The sequence below is a fragment of the Myxocyprinus asiaticus genome, chromosome 29 (assembly GCF_019703515.2).
Source record: "Myxocyprinus asiaticus isolate MX2 ecotype Aquarium Trade chromosome 29, UBuf_Myxa_2, whole genome shotgun sequence".
Lineage (NCBI taxonomy): Eukaryota > Metazoa > Chordata > Actinopteri > Cypriniformes > Catostomidae > Myxocyprinus > Myxocyprinus asiaticus.
Window position 1 is genome coordinate 38769559 of NC_059372.1, and position 14516 is coordinate 38784074.

The 14516-nt window shown below is 38.8% G+C and overlaps 2 protein-coding genes across 9 annotated transcripts in view; both read right to left on the bottom strand.

The window, feature by feature from the left end:
- LOC127420026 (RNA-binding protein 10-like) overlaps positions 1-5200 on the bottom strand; it is a 30143-nt gene extending 24943 nt beyond the window's left edge. Inside the window, exons 1-7 of one of the 7 annotated variants that reach the window (XM_051661950.1) lie at positions 5070-5162; positions 4738-4801; positions 3558-3701; positions 3386-3459; positions 2612-3128; positions 912-1100; positions 465-534 (exon numbers count right to left, since the gene is read on the bottom strand). In XM_051661950.1, the coding sequence (XP_051517910.1) occupies positions 465-534; positions 912-1100; positions 2612-3128; positions 3386-3402 (793 nt within the window). In that variant the 5' untranslated portion in view covers positions 3403-3459; positions 3558-3701; positions 4738-4801; positions 5070-5162. Of the gene's footprint in view, positions 1-464; positions 535-911; positions 1101-2611; positions 3129-3385; positions 3460-3557; positions 4127-4737; positions 4802-5069 lie in introns of those variants that run through there. The other 6 variants (XM_051661949.1, XM_051661952.1, XM_051661951.1 and 3 more) reach the window with 6 other exon arrangements.
- Positions 5201-7832: 2632 nt separating this feature from the next.
- LOC127420050 (rho-related GTP-binding protein RhoA-C) lies at positions 7833-13843 on the bottom strand. 2 transcript variants are annotated; one of them, XM_051661995.1, is made up of 5 exons: positions 13734-13843; positions 12218-12373; positions 11955-12075; positions 10086-10216; positions 7833-9166 (listed from the first exon to the last, which is right to left on the bottom strand). In XM_051661995.1, exons 2-5 carry the CDS (start codon positions 12371-12373, stop codon positions 8993-8995), a joined length of 582 nt encoding a protein of 193 aa, XP_051517955.1. In that variant the 5' UTR covers positions 13734-13843; the 3' UTR covers positions 7833-8992. The 2 variants fall into 2 exon arrangements, with proteins under 2 accessions (XP_051517955.1, XP_051517956.1); XM_051661996.1 differs by lacking the exon at positions 13734-13843 and adding an exon at positions 13650-13674.
- Positions 13844-14516: the final 673 nt, after the last annotated feature.

The window sequence follows — 14516 nt, forward strand, 5'->3', positions numbered from 1 at the left end:
TAAACGATGGTGACAAGTGTCCCTTTGCACGAATGAGTCTCACGTGTGAGAATTTGAAGTTGCGGCGGAACTTACCGCGGTAGTATGGCTCAATCTGGCTGCTTACCCACTGTATCAAGTGAATGTGTTTGTGTAAATTGTCTGGTCAAAGATCATAGGCATAAGTCAGAGGTACAAGAAAATTTTACAGGAAATAAACAGAAGTAATGGATTTAACGTAAAAGATGTGAAAGGGGTTAAGAAGACATACGCATGAAGATTTCAAAGCACCAGTACTTAACAGACTCTAAACTTTTCTCAACTACACCAGGCGGGAAGTTAGAAAGAGAGAGTCTGTCTTGAAATAAAACACTGAACTAGAAAGATGCAGAAGTGAGTTAAGGTTTGTTATGGAAGACAGTGAAATAAAGACTTGGAGGTCAGTCTGGGGTACAGAGAAGGCCCCAGTGTCAGAGCATGCTCACCTGAAGACTTGTTCCTCATGAGGCGAACCTCCCTGGGTTGGATCCCCTGCTCCTGCAATTGAGCGCGAATCTGGAGAGCAAACACAAAATGCTTAACTACATTCACCCTTTTAACAGGATCTTAAAAATCATGTTTATTCAATCTCTTGTGTATGGCAGTCTCTAGTGATTTAGGGAATATTATGGTTCAATACAAGTTAAACTCTATTGACAGAATTTGTGGCATGCTGTCCCACCGTTTGTTTTAAACAAACTAAAAATGTTTACTGAAATGCACTTACAGTGGAATTCTATGGGGCAATTTTTGTACATTTGCTCCATAGACCTCCATGTCAACACAGTTTTTGTAACGGTGGGATTTTTTTAATTTATTATTTTTGTTAATCGAAAACCATGCCACAGATGTTTAATGAAACTGTTATTGCACTCATGCCAGAGGAAGCACACCTCGTTGACTGTGGCGTTGGGTGGGAGCATTCTCAGCATGACAATATTGCTGGGCTTCTGGGCCTGCTCGGTATCAGACCTGTAGTCCTGGTCACGGGATTCTGGCTCCTCCTGGCTCATTTCTAGGGCATGGTGGTAGCTCCCATCCCTCATCTCCTCCCTACCTGACTGGACTTGGTCAGCAAAACTCTATATCAGGAGGACAACACTCCTTAACAATGATATATTACTTTTCTCTATTCTTTAAGAACTTCTTAAAAATAATAAAATATTGTAATAGTCCCATGGTATTTTGGTGGTGTCAGATAGTAATACGACCTACTGAAATATACACTGGTCCCAAAATGTATTTGGATACTTAAAGCTGAGGTATGCCACTACTGCCACCAAACTGAATTGCAAAAATAAATGATGTTCTGAATACCTTAATAAAATACCTCAGACCTTAATAATTATAGAATTTCTCAAAAGAATATCTACTGTTGTGTTGTTTAATGGACATGAAACAAGCTCAAGATGTGGAAAATATATTATTTTTTACATTTATTTTATGATTTTGCCACACATTTTGCACAACAGCGCCACATCTGCCGCTAATGTAGAGACGCATTTGTGACGAGGAGGAGGGCGGGGCCCCCAATTGGGCTAATCAGCAGAGGAGAGGGATAAATGCTGCGGTACGAGGCAGTTCGGGAGAGAGAGAGCCACAAGCAGCTGCCATGTGTGCATTTGTGTTCTGTGTGTCTTTTTGTTTAAGTTCTTATTAAATATTATTTTGACTGTTCAGCCGGTTCCCGCCTCCTCCTTTGGTGCCGAAGCCCAGGAAGGAGGAGGGATGCGCGGTCGTGGAGACCTCGCCACTGCCATCCTCCCAAAGGAGCAGCCGCGGCCATCCGCAGGGGGACGGAGGAGTTGCTGCCAACCGCCTGGACGCAGAGGAACGGCCGCCGCCCGTGAGGTGGGGCTCGCTGCCGGTCGCCTGGAGCAGTGGAGCCACTGCCAGGGGCGTAGGAGTTCCCTACCAGCCACCAAAACATGGAGGGGCACTCCATCTATTAGGGGTCGGAGGACTGGCTCCGGTCCACCCGGGGAGGAGCAGTTGTCGTCCGCCAGAGGGTGGAGGAGTGATCGAGGACCAGGCGATGGCATGTCTGGGAAACCGGCAAGCAATTTTTTTTCTCTCTCTCACTGTCGCTCCGCCTTGCTCTTTCTCTCTCCTCTTTTTTGTTTTGTTTTTTCACTCCATTTGTCCCCCTCCCCAGCCCTAGAGAGGTGGGGAAAAGCCTGCTGCCAGAAGGGCAACCCCTCAGGCTGGGAGTGTGATGAGGAGGAGGGCGGGGCCGGGCGTGCGCTAATCAGCCGAGGAGAGGGATAAATGCGGCAGAACATGGCAGTTCGGGAAAGAGAGAGCCACATGCAGCTGCCATGTGTGTGTTTGTTCTGTGTGTCTTTTTGTTTCATTAAATATTATTTTGACTGTTCAGCTGGTTCCCGCCTCCTCCTTTCCCAACCTTAACCATGTTACAACACTGAAAAAAATATTAAAAACTTTAACAAATAGGCTCCAAGCATCTATGCAGGGGTTTGCTAAAAACTTGTGCAAAGCCCTGCCCCATAAACCAGGCCAATGCCGGTTCTTTCTCCGAAGTGTACGAAGAGGGTTGCACTGTATAAAATAAATGATCTATATTCATATTTACCTGTCTTTGACTGAGACGTCTGGTATATTGTTCTTCCTCAGCTCTCCATTCTGCAGCATATTCCTCTTGAGAGTTTTTCCGTCCCCTGATTCTGCTCCACATGTTGTCCTCATCTTCTTCACTTTCATCTGGGTTTCGATTATCCAGATAGACCTTCTGTCCTACTTTAAATGACTGCATCTCTCTCCTGGCCTCATACTCTGATTCAAGCTCATAATCTCTATCTTCTTGCTGGAATCTTGAGTGGATGTTTGGATTTGGGGGACTTTGGAGGAGACTTTTTCTAGCTTGGTTGCTCTCAGATCCACGGTTCCCACGGTTTTGTCTGAATCCTGGTCGGTTAGTTGCAAAATGACCTGAAGTAAAATCTCTCATGTTTTCATGCTTTTTGGCATTTGTCAGGCTGCTATTCAGTCCCAAGCCATTTTCTTGTCCATAGCCACGATAGTCCATGTCCCTGTAGTCATGATCGTTAGCCTTATTTCCATAGCGACCCATACGGTCACCACGGCCACCTCTGTTAGGTACGAAAAGAGATAAATTTGGGCACTTTTTAACACGTAGTTCAAGACTAGTCCACTTGTTTAAGATTAATGCTGCCATCAAGTTACAGTATGTCTCCAATGAAAGAGCCTTCATCATGTACTGTACATAGACTAAATGTTACATAATAGGGTCAGAACATTTTTGCATGAACTCATTCTGTGGTGTACTGAATGCAAACGGTATTAAAAAGAGAAAACAACGCTGCAGACTGCAGGACCCTTGACCCACCTCCTCTCATAATCCATGCTTCAGTGCAAGTCGAGAGAAACGCCCACCTTTCATTCAGCCTGCTTCATTTACAACTGTTGACAAAACATGCAATGATCAACTTGCACATTAAATACATTTGCAATTAGCAAACTTAACATTGTTAAATAATTATATAAAAAAGAATTCTTGCCGAGTTGACTGTTACTGTTGTTGTTGTTTTTTACAGCTGTCAAACACACTAGATTCACAGATACAGTAGTGTGTGCTGCTGACAGCATATATGGAGGGGCGTCAAACAGGGGGAAATGGTGGACCTGATTAACAGGGGCCCTCACTGTAGAGGTAGCAGAAAATGTATGAGTTTCTTACAGAAGAAAGGTCAGCCATATGTGTCAATGTATGCCTATGTAGGTAAATATTTGTTAGATATATGTCTGCAAACAGGATCCAGAATTAACCCTTGGCACGTGCCAAATGCAAAATTAACCGACTCAGCACGTGCCAAATGTGAGAATAAATTGTAATTGGCAAATTAATAAAACTGAATTATTCCCCAGTTGGCTTGTAACATTAACACTTAATTTGAACAATAATCTGACCCTTGCTAAATAAATTTACATGCGCGAATCAAACGCGCATCAGTCATTTTACCTGAGTGGAAAATTTTCCATCAGAAATTTATCTAGGATGCCTAGAGTTGTTTTTTTTTTCCTTCTCCGGAACTCCAAGAGACACATGTGGAATATTCCTCACATCAAGCTACCAAAAGAATATGTGTGGAACAAAATCATGTTGATGGGTAAGTTTGGGAGTAGGGAAAGGGTTGGGTTAGGTTTAGGGTTAGAGGTAAGGTTAACAGTGTAACTACAAATATAATTAAATGCAGGTACTTTAAATATAAGTATAATGCAATAACATGTATGTCCATAATAAGTACATTGTATCAAATGCTTAAGTACATAATACTTTAAATATTAACATTTGTGATATTTTACGTTAATTTTGGACCCTGTGTCAATATCAGTTAGCAAGTTAAGACTTTCTAAAACTACCTGATAGTTGTGCGTCAGCAAACACTGAACAACCTGAAACACCTCTAATTTCAGACATTTTATGTTGACTTTGTCAACAAGAAAACTCGTAAATGTATACATTTATATGCTGTATAAATTTACAGGCAGTTTGTAGGCAGTTTATTATTATTATTGCTTGATTCAAAGAATATGTGTTTGAAAGAGAGGCCCAACATTTGATGCTATGCCCACTGCACATATGCAATGAGCAGGATTGGTCAGCGCCACAAACTCATTTGCATATCGCTGCATGAACCTGTTTACGCCATTTGGACAACTGCAAGAAGATAGAAATACCCCTGTTAGATCTGATATTTGACTTTCTGCAGGATTGTTCTGTCCCGCAGCTGTCAAACCGAGTCTAGAGAAAAACATACGTATACAAATACACGACAACCGTCAATGAATATTATATGTTTGCATAACTAATTAAATAGCACCTGTCAAACTAATAGAAAATGCAAATGTGCGCATTTCAGGCTAGAGTCAGGTTCAGTTCAAAGGGCACGAGCCTACATTCGCAAAGCGCAACTGCAAGCCATCGCACACAAACAAAATAAACAATATTTAACTGCAGATGCATTCAATAAAAGCATTTTAACTGCACAATAAAACACGCAGCAACTTACCTCTTTTACACTAGCAGGTACAACGCTGAAATGTACATTTATGACGTTTGACGCTTCACAGCAAAGCTCAGTGTAAAATGGCCACAGTCCGGTGGGCGGGGACAGGTCGCTCAAGCTGATTGGCTCAGAGACGCTGTGATAACAATGCGTAAATTGATTGGATAAGGGAACCTGAGGTATGACCTACTACTCTTCATAAATGTTTCTTTATGCATGTTCACAATATAGTTTTGTATAACTGTAATAATTTCTCTTAATGTTGTTCATGTTAATGTGCATACAATAAAAGAGTACATTTTTAGTAAGTTTGTCACTCTTATTGGAGAGAATTTTGTCTGTTTAAACATTTGTACTGTAACCAGCTTGATAAGTTAGCATTATGTGGATTTACAGTAGATATAGACCTAATGAACCTTTGCAATATCTTTAATGTGTGTTATTTCCTAATTGCTTATGCCTCAAAAGTATAGAAAATGGCTATTATTCCCCACAAACTTTGCTTTTGTGACCAGGACAGTGATATTTTGAAATGTACCTATTTTCCAGAACATTCCAGGTAGATTCAGTACTGAGTAAACTTGGAGTAACTTCTAAAACTTTCTAGAACTTTCCAGTAATATAAATAGTAGTAAAAATACAGGAGCCTTAAGCCCACCAGTTCAGTTTAGTTCCAGCTGCCTAAGTGGATACATATCTGCATTTTTCTGAGATGGCATCAAGAGACTGCACGCAACCGGCAGATGTATTTTGCTATGTCTGCGGCCAATTTATCAAGACAAGAGCGAAAAAGTACTCTGTGGAAGCATCTGCTAAGATGTGTGAGGCAAACCCTTGGCACCTCATTTCACCTGCGAGCACTTCAAGACTTCTTCCCTAAGCTGTCTGAGGCAAAGGTCAAAGCCGGTGTCTTTGTCGGACCACAGATAAAGAAGATCCTGGAGTGCAATGAATTCCCCAAGAAGCTCACTAGTAAGGAGAAAGCGGCACAGCTTTGTCGCAGTGGTTCGGAGCTTCCTGGGCAATCACAAGGCCGAAAACTATGTGGAGCTGGTTGAGAAACTAATGGTGCGTCCAGACCAGAGGCGTCGAGAGCGTCAGATCGACCGGAAGTCATTCATTTTCTATGGAAGCCATCGTCTCTCGGCGGTGAGAAGCGTTACGTCTGTGGCCGGCGCGTCTTGGCCGTTGTGGGCGTCAGAGGAAAGTTCAATGGCGGGCAACATTATGGTAATGAGCTTTGACGCGGTTCAGCGGCAACCTATTGGAATATAGAAGTGCTCCGCTCTAGCGAAGTCTAGAGAACACAACAGAGTAAACTTTGGTTCCCACCAAACAATAGTTCCGAAGACAAAATGGAGGAGAAACTAATAATTGCCATGGCGGGTTTTCCCGTAATATACGATCTGTCTCTGTTTGCTTACAGGGATATAAATAAATAAATAAAACTATGCGCGGACAAAGGTGTCTGAAATTGTTGGTGTGCCAGGTGAGTTGACTAAGTGGATATTATGGTTTATATAATAATATTATATATATATATATATATATATATATATATATATATATATATATATATATATATATATATATATATATTACATGCTAATTTTGGCGCCATAGCATGCAAAACCGTGCTGCCTGATCAGTCGGTAACACATTTATACCATCAGCGTTTGCCTTTTTATTTTTAATTACTTTCTGCCATCGATCGATTTCTTACTTTAACATTTAAAAGATTTAATGAGGATATATATACTTGTGATAGGTCGGCAAAAAGATACCGGCCGACATGTCTGGATATAGTTCACAAAACCAAGCATTCTGAACGAACGTTGCCGCCTATTTCAACTACGTCAGAGCGTCCACGAATCTTCGATAGCGTTGTTGTCAGGGCTTACAAAGAAAAGCTGATTCTTGTTAACTTTGAAGAAGTTGATGTTATGCTGAAAAAAATTTCATTTGATGGTGATGAAAATATTTTGTTTATATTTGATTTAATTATTATAATTGCCCGTTATTATATTCATAAAGTCAAATGGAATGAAAAAATGCCAAATTTTGAACAATTTAAAATCGATGTTAAAATATATTTAGAAACAATATCCAAAAGTAGAAACTTAAAAGCAAGGAAAACTTTACAGCTGTTTAATAGTTATGTTTTTTCTGTAAAATGCTTTTTTTTTATTTTAATTTTTTTTACCCCTGACATGTATGGTTAAATGTACTCTTGTATGTAAATTAAATTGTATGTTTTGTTCTTATTAACGCTCTCGCCTCTGGTCTGAACGCACGGTAAGGCACAATGGGTTGTAGGAAGTCCCTTAGAGTCCATATCCTTGATGCTCATATTGATAAATTCAAGGACAACATGGGAGCGTACTCGGAAGAGCAAGGCGAGTGCTTCCACCAGGATATACTGGACTTTGAACGCCGCTACCAAGGACAGTATAATGAGAACATGATGTGAGACTACATTTGGGGACTGATTCGTGAAAGTGATTTACAGTATAATCGTAAATCTCAAAACTACTCACTTTTTAATCTTTTATAGTCATTTTTGTATTACTTTAGTATAAATACATGTTTCTTTCTGACTTTATGAAGGAAAAGACACGCATTCGTCCGTTTTCTCATTGGAAATAGGTACATTTCAAAATATCACTGTCCTGGTCACAAAAGCAAAGTTTGTGAGTAATAATAGCCATTTTCTATACTTTTGAGGCATAAGCAATTAGGAAATAACACACTACCCAGGAACCAAAATGGTGTTACATAGTGTTATTAGTCCAATTTACAGCATATATCAATTTACTGCTAAAATTAAAAATTAAGGTGCACAAAGCTTCTCTACATTAAAAAACAAACTTAAAAGTACTTTTAAAATATGTTTAAAAAGATGTACATGATGAAGACTCAGGTCATATCACTGACCTTAAAAACACTTTTTTTTTTATTTCACATTAAGCAGGTAAGCCCCTTCCTAGTGACCACATGACCACTTTCAACATATTTTACCATGTTTAAATCCATGCCACAGAATTCTGCAGATTTTTGGTGTTAAAAAAGGCAGACTGCATCTTACCCTGCAATTGCTTCCAAAAAAAAGTTTGCTTTTGCGTGATGCTGCATTCACACCACAATAACGTACCCCCCTTTAAAAACGAGTCCTCAAACTGAAATTTGAATTTCTTAAATTTCATTTCTAAATGCAATGATTTAAAAAATAATAATAATTATGCTTCAGTATCGCTAAATGGTTTAGATCTCTAATGTAGAGCCCAGACTCTTGAGACATCAGTTATAAAAAGGAAAATGCCTTTAGTGGGAGGTTAAACACAATACACCCCACTTCAGTGTTCATTGTGTGTCCACTGAACTAGTTGAGTAGAATAAAGCTGGCCAGATATACTCATGTACAAAGAAATGACCTGGACATGCACTCATTTTAACAAACATTCATATACATATACAAACAAACATACATACAATCTGTCCAACACATAAAACAGTTGTTAAAGACAGGAAGGTAAACCTAAAAGAGACGCATACAGGAGAACATTTTAAACTGGCATATAACAGTTTGGGGCTAAAAAGTAAAAGAAAAAAATAACTCTACATCAAATATCCTAGGGTATAGAGTCCATTTATACATTTGATCTCAAAGTTTTTGCTTGACATTACCAGAAATCGCTTTACCAAAATCTTTGTGATGACAGGAAATAACGCCATCCTATTCCCAACTGTTCCCAAAGTCTTTCCATTGGTCTCTCATGGTTTGTCTGACACGTTGTCCCAGTATCAGTCTTATATGCCAACTGTACTGGGATATGAATGCTAGGCTTGTCCAATCCAATCTATCCCTCCCCTCCCTGCTTTTAAGTCTTCTGGGCTGTGTTAACTGATATCCTCTCCTCTACAGGTTTCTATAACAGCAGACAGCCACTCTTTTTGCCACGTTTCCTTGCTTGTAGTGCAGCTCTGGTGGCCATCTCAAACACTTCTCTCACTCCGTCTTTTGTCTTGGCAGAGCACTCTAAGTATCCAAAGGCATTGATTCGGTTGGCCATATCTCGCCCTTCCTCTGGCTTTACGGGCTCCTACATGAAGAAATGTATTATAAATATATATTAGAGACATTAAAAGTGACTGCTTATGGTCCAACATTAAGTATTTTAAATGTTAACCCACATGCTCTGTTGAGACTTTTTCTCAGAGACCCCAATGATTTAGGAGAAAAAAATAATAATTGTCATTTCAAAATTAATGAGAATGCAAAGCGTAGTTGCATTAAGTTATGAATTGCGCTCTGACACATTTCAGAATGCAACGATGCGTGAAATCGAGCTTGTGTTGCAAGATGAGTCTGAGTTTACGTACTTGCGTAAAGTATGCTTCAGCCCTTAAGAGATCCTAGTCTCGCGTAGCCAGACCTTTGACTAAAACACTAAAGGTCTGGACCGTATAGTAGCTTAGATTGGCCAAGAACCGCCCACTTAGCCTGGAATGTAAAGCGATCTATCACAGACGGTTTAACCATTACGTGCGGGTTATTGGAGACCTACGATATCATAATAAAAGAAATAATTTGATATAATGGCATGTAAACAAAGGAGAATATGCAGCTCTGATTGTGAATAATCCGCTTTATTTTCTGCAATATACCTAAAACGACATCCTGAATATCTTTGTCTCTAACCTGGCAAAACTTAGGCAAATCTGGTGATTATTTTGTCCTCAAAAGCGCTCGATGTATCAACGCAGAACCATGTGAACATGACTCTGCTTCCAGGCGGACTGACAATAAGTTCTGTATGCTCTTATTTGTAGAAGTTCCATCAAACCAGCCAATCAGATTAGGACTTCAGAAAGTGTTTTCCAGTTTTGTATGCTATGTGCATCAGAGAGCACGGACTGTAGGTGATCCGTAGGCATGCTGTCGGAAGCTGAGACTACTCAAATCCCAAACAGAACACGAGAGTTAAATATGATAAATACTAGAAAGTAAAACTGTCTTGCCTGTTTCATTTTGGCAAGTTCTCTTCGTGTGTGCTCATCATTTCGGAGATCCTTTTTGTTACCCACGAGAATGATAGGTACATTCGGACAGAAATGCTTCACCTCTGGTGTCCACTTTTCTGGAATATTCTCTGTAATGCATTAAAAGGAAAGAAAAATAATCAATTTTATTGACTTACTGCAATTCAAGTTATTTGTCAAATTTAGAATACATTTAAATCATGACAAAAATGGCTTCAATATATAATACTGTTTAAAGTTCATCAAACACTCATACAACGATAAGGCTATGCTTGATAACTCGGTCATGTAAATGCCCGAAATGGTGTTCTTTCTTAATTCTAGGAATAATAGCAAAATTACGTCATTATTAGATATTTGAAACTCTTAAGACTAAAGTTTTACTCCAAGCGGCTTCATACATACGGCCCCTAAATAGGGATGCACCAATCCGATACCGACTCAAATAGCTGGATCAGGTACGTGTGACAATGGGGCCGATCTATTCAGTTCAATTCTATGTTATTCTATGCATGACGTTGTATGTACAGCATCAGCAGTGTGCTGGTAGACCCGTACATTTTGCTAGAAGGAGAGCTAGCTAACATAGCATGGAGGGAGCTAACTACAGAGGGTCTGTAGTTTGGAGATATTTCACGCTTGCTAGGCCAACAAGTTCTACGGCTACTTGCAATATCTGCAAAGCAATGTTTCGAGGGGTGGCGGTAACAAAATATAACAACTAACTTAATCAAGCACCTCCAAAAGCATCATGCTAAAGAACACGATGAGTTCAACCAAACCCAAAAAGCGGATGCATCGAAGAATCAGTTAACTTTGTCAGGTGCATTGCAAAGAAGCAAGAAACTTCCCAGTGATAGTGTGAAAGCGACAAAAATAACAGAGAAGGTTCTCGAATTCATTGTTCTGGATGAGCAACCCCTGACAGTTGTTGAAAACGAGGGCTTCTGTTGGCTGATTGAACACTTGGAACCACGGTACAGTTTGCCATCACGGAAATATTTTTCTGAGACTGCTCTACATGCACACTACAAGAAAGTGTGCAAACACTTATCAGAAGCGTTAAAAGATGTACCAGCTAATATGAGCTTCACCACAGATATCTGGAGCTCCGACGTGTGCCCGTTGTCACTTTTAAAGTTTAACAGTATACTGGTTGGACACGAGTTGTACGCCTCACAGTGCGGTGATTTAATGTTTACATTTTGTTCTCATTTGATGCAGTTTTATACTGGAATTTTAATTCCTGACCAATTTGTTGCTGCATTACATGATTTACACTTGAATTGTAATTCCTGTTAATTTTGAATTGTTTTTACCAGGTTGCTGGTGCACAATTATTTTAATAATAAATAACAATTCAGTAAATTTGAATACATTTATTTGTTACATTTTGATTTACAAAGTTAGGAAAGCAATGTTTAAGTCAAGCCTGAATCCTTACACAGAATAATTCCTAATCTCTTCCTCACTGTGAGGAATACAGCTTATTAACACTTTAACACTGGTTTTGGATCGGTACTCGGTATCGGCTGATACCCAAAGCCCAGGTATCGGATCGGTATTGGGACTGAAAAAGTTGGATCGGTGCATCGCTACCCTTGAAAACAAAGCTGAGAACTGCTCACTATCTCAAATGGATGCAAAATGTTTCTTTTTAAGTAATCTTTTACACTTTAGAGCAAAATTACCAAAGAACCAGTGAGTAGCATTCTTAAACCCAGTCTTTCAATACCCAGTTCTACTTGATAGCTATATTGATCCCTCTTTAATTTGTCACTGTGATGTGAAAGCCTTGTATTTAAGCCACAAGTAAATGTTGTCAAAATTTTTCTGACAAAGCCTTACCCAAGCTATCAGGACTGTCGACGGAAAAGCACATAAGAATGACATCTGTATCAGGGTAGGACAGTGGTCTTAACCGATCATAGTCCTCCTGTCCAGCAGTATCCCATAAGGCCAGTTCTACCTAGAAGAACAGAGAAAACAAACCCAGGCATTGATGCATGTAAGCAACAGTATCACAAAAACCACCAAACACTACAAGTGAGTCACAAAATACACGTGTACATCAGTGTGCAGCATCCTAAATGAATCAGCAGCTTTCATACCTGCTTTCCATCGACCTCAATGTCCGCTACATAGTTTTCAAACACTGTGGGCACATAGACTTCAGGGAACTGATCTTTACTGAAAACAATCAGCAAACAGGTCTTTCCACAAGCTCCATCACCCACTATGACAAGTTTCTTACGGATGGCAGCCATCTGCAGAGAAGAGAGAGATGGTCAAAGATATTAGCGCTTTTGTTTGCTTTGCTAGAACAAGACAACTACAAGGCATTTTGAGGGAGATGATTGGGAAGTAGCTAGTTAACTGAGGAAATAAAGAGCAAGATTTTTGAAGTGAAGAGATTTCAGATACTCCAAACATCAGCTAAAAAGCCTTATTGTTCGAGTCCTAATAGTGAAATGGTGATTATTTGGAAATAACTGCACACGTGAGAGGATCAAAAGTGGAAGTTACAATGTTCTGTGAATCATTTTTAATGTAAACATGAACCGGAAACAGCTGCGGAAGTATCATTGTATCCGTGTCGTTATGTCGTGGAAAAAAAGAAGGAAAAACAACACTTTCCAAAATGACTGACCAAATGACATAGAGCATAACATTACTGATCATCTGTGCACGTTATTGCTCGTGGAATCGATATCTTAACAACGAGGCCGTCACATCCTGAGGCCTGAGATACCGCACCCGATAGTCAAAACAACATTTATTTCAAGAAATAACAAGAATAAACTAAAACAATAGCACATATTTAAATAAATACACGAAGTGAAATTATTATTATATATTTACAAATGTCGCTTAGCTTTGTTATTGATTAAAAAAAGGTCTGGCGTGTAAAAGCTAATTAGCCACTAGCTGACATGTTTCAGTAAAAAAAAAAAAAAAAAAAGTTAAATATAAAACCTCAAACACAACTTTACATACTGATATAAATGCTTTCAATAAACATAACGTGCAAAATAAATAAATAATAAATAATTCTGAACACACTATAGTCATTTAGAAAGGCTTTGCAACCGATAGACCAAACGGCACTATGTTTGATATGAAAAAATAAGAAATGAAACCGAAATAAGAGCTGCTTTCATCTGATACATTGATTAAAACAACTGTCAGAACAGTTCAAACACAGATCGGTTCATATTTTCACGTTAATTGATGTGAAATTAAAAGCCAAGCTGTACAGTTGTGAAATGCAGCTACAGAAAACAGATCAGTTTTATCTTGAATCTACAATATTGACCATCTAAACTCGTTTAATCTAACAAGCTGCCATGAATCATATGTAATATATATATGTATATATATATATATATATATATATATATATATATATTTTTTTTTTTTTTTTTTTTTTTCAAAATGATGCAACTCGCTTTAAAAAAAAAAAAAAAAAAACATTTAGTCAGTAAGTCCGACAGTTTCAGGCCGGTAAAATGAAATAAAATCCAACAATCATTGAAAACGCACACGATATCATGCTTTTCTCAGCAAACACTGTTGTCTATCTTCGTTACATGTAATGTATTTAAATGAAAGATTCTAAATCGTTACCGTTTTCTTTTTGTTGTGCTCCGGGGAAGGATCGGCTTTCCTGTCTTTTCCTGCTGTGTTTTAAAGTCCGCCCATCTTCACAACACCCTCCCAGACCCACAGCACTACATCACCCGGACTGTTCATGTGCTCATTACCAAGCAGCTGAATTTTATTGTGTTTATTAAGAATGTTTTATTATTTCAGTTTTAAATCTGAATAGTTTGTCAAATTATTCTGGTTGTCATTGTATCCGTTTCAGGGATTCCAGTAAACTCCCTATATCTGGAAGTGTCCATCTTCTTTATTTATGAACTGTAGCTAGTGGTAACAATTCTAGGGGCCCACAGATCCAGGGGCCCCACAACAAATTCTAAACTGTATTATTTATTAGGAAAGGCCCCTGGAGCAATATACAGCAAAATATCTTGCTATAGCCCTGTTTAATACAAAGTAAATTTGAATTCGAATATCACTGTACATCTTGTTGTTTCAACTAAAAAAAAAAAAGATAAGTAACTTGGGAAAGTTGTTTAAACAGAATATAAAGTTGACTTAAATCAATAACTTGTTAAATGTGCTTAATGTCTATTTAAGTACATTTGACTTCCTTAGTTCAATCAAATAAAATTCAAACTGAATGTACAATTTCAATTACTTGTATCATTTACCTGCTGGAAAATCCAGCTTAAACTGGTAGCTGTGTTTTGGAACATAGTAGCTGGTCCCTAGCTGGTCCAAGCTGCTCCTAAACTGGTCCAAGCTGGTCATGAGCTGGTCCAAACTGGTCATTAGCTGGTTCAA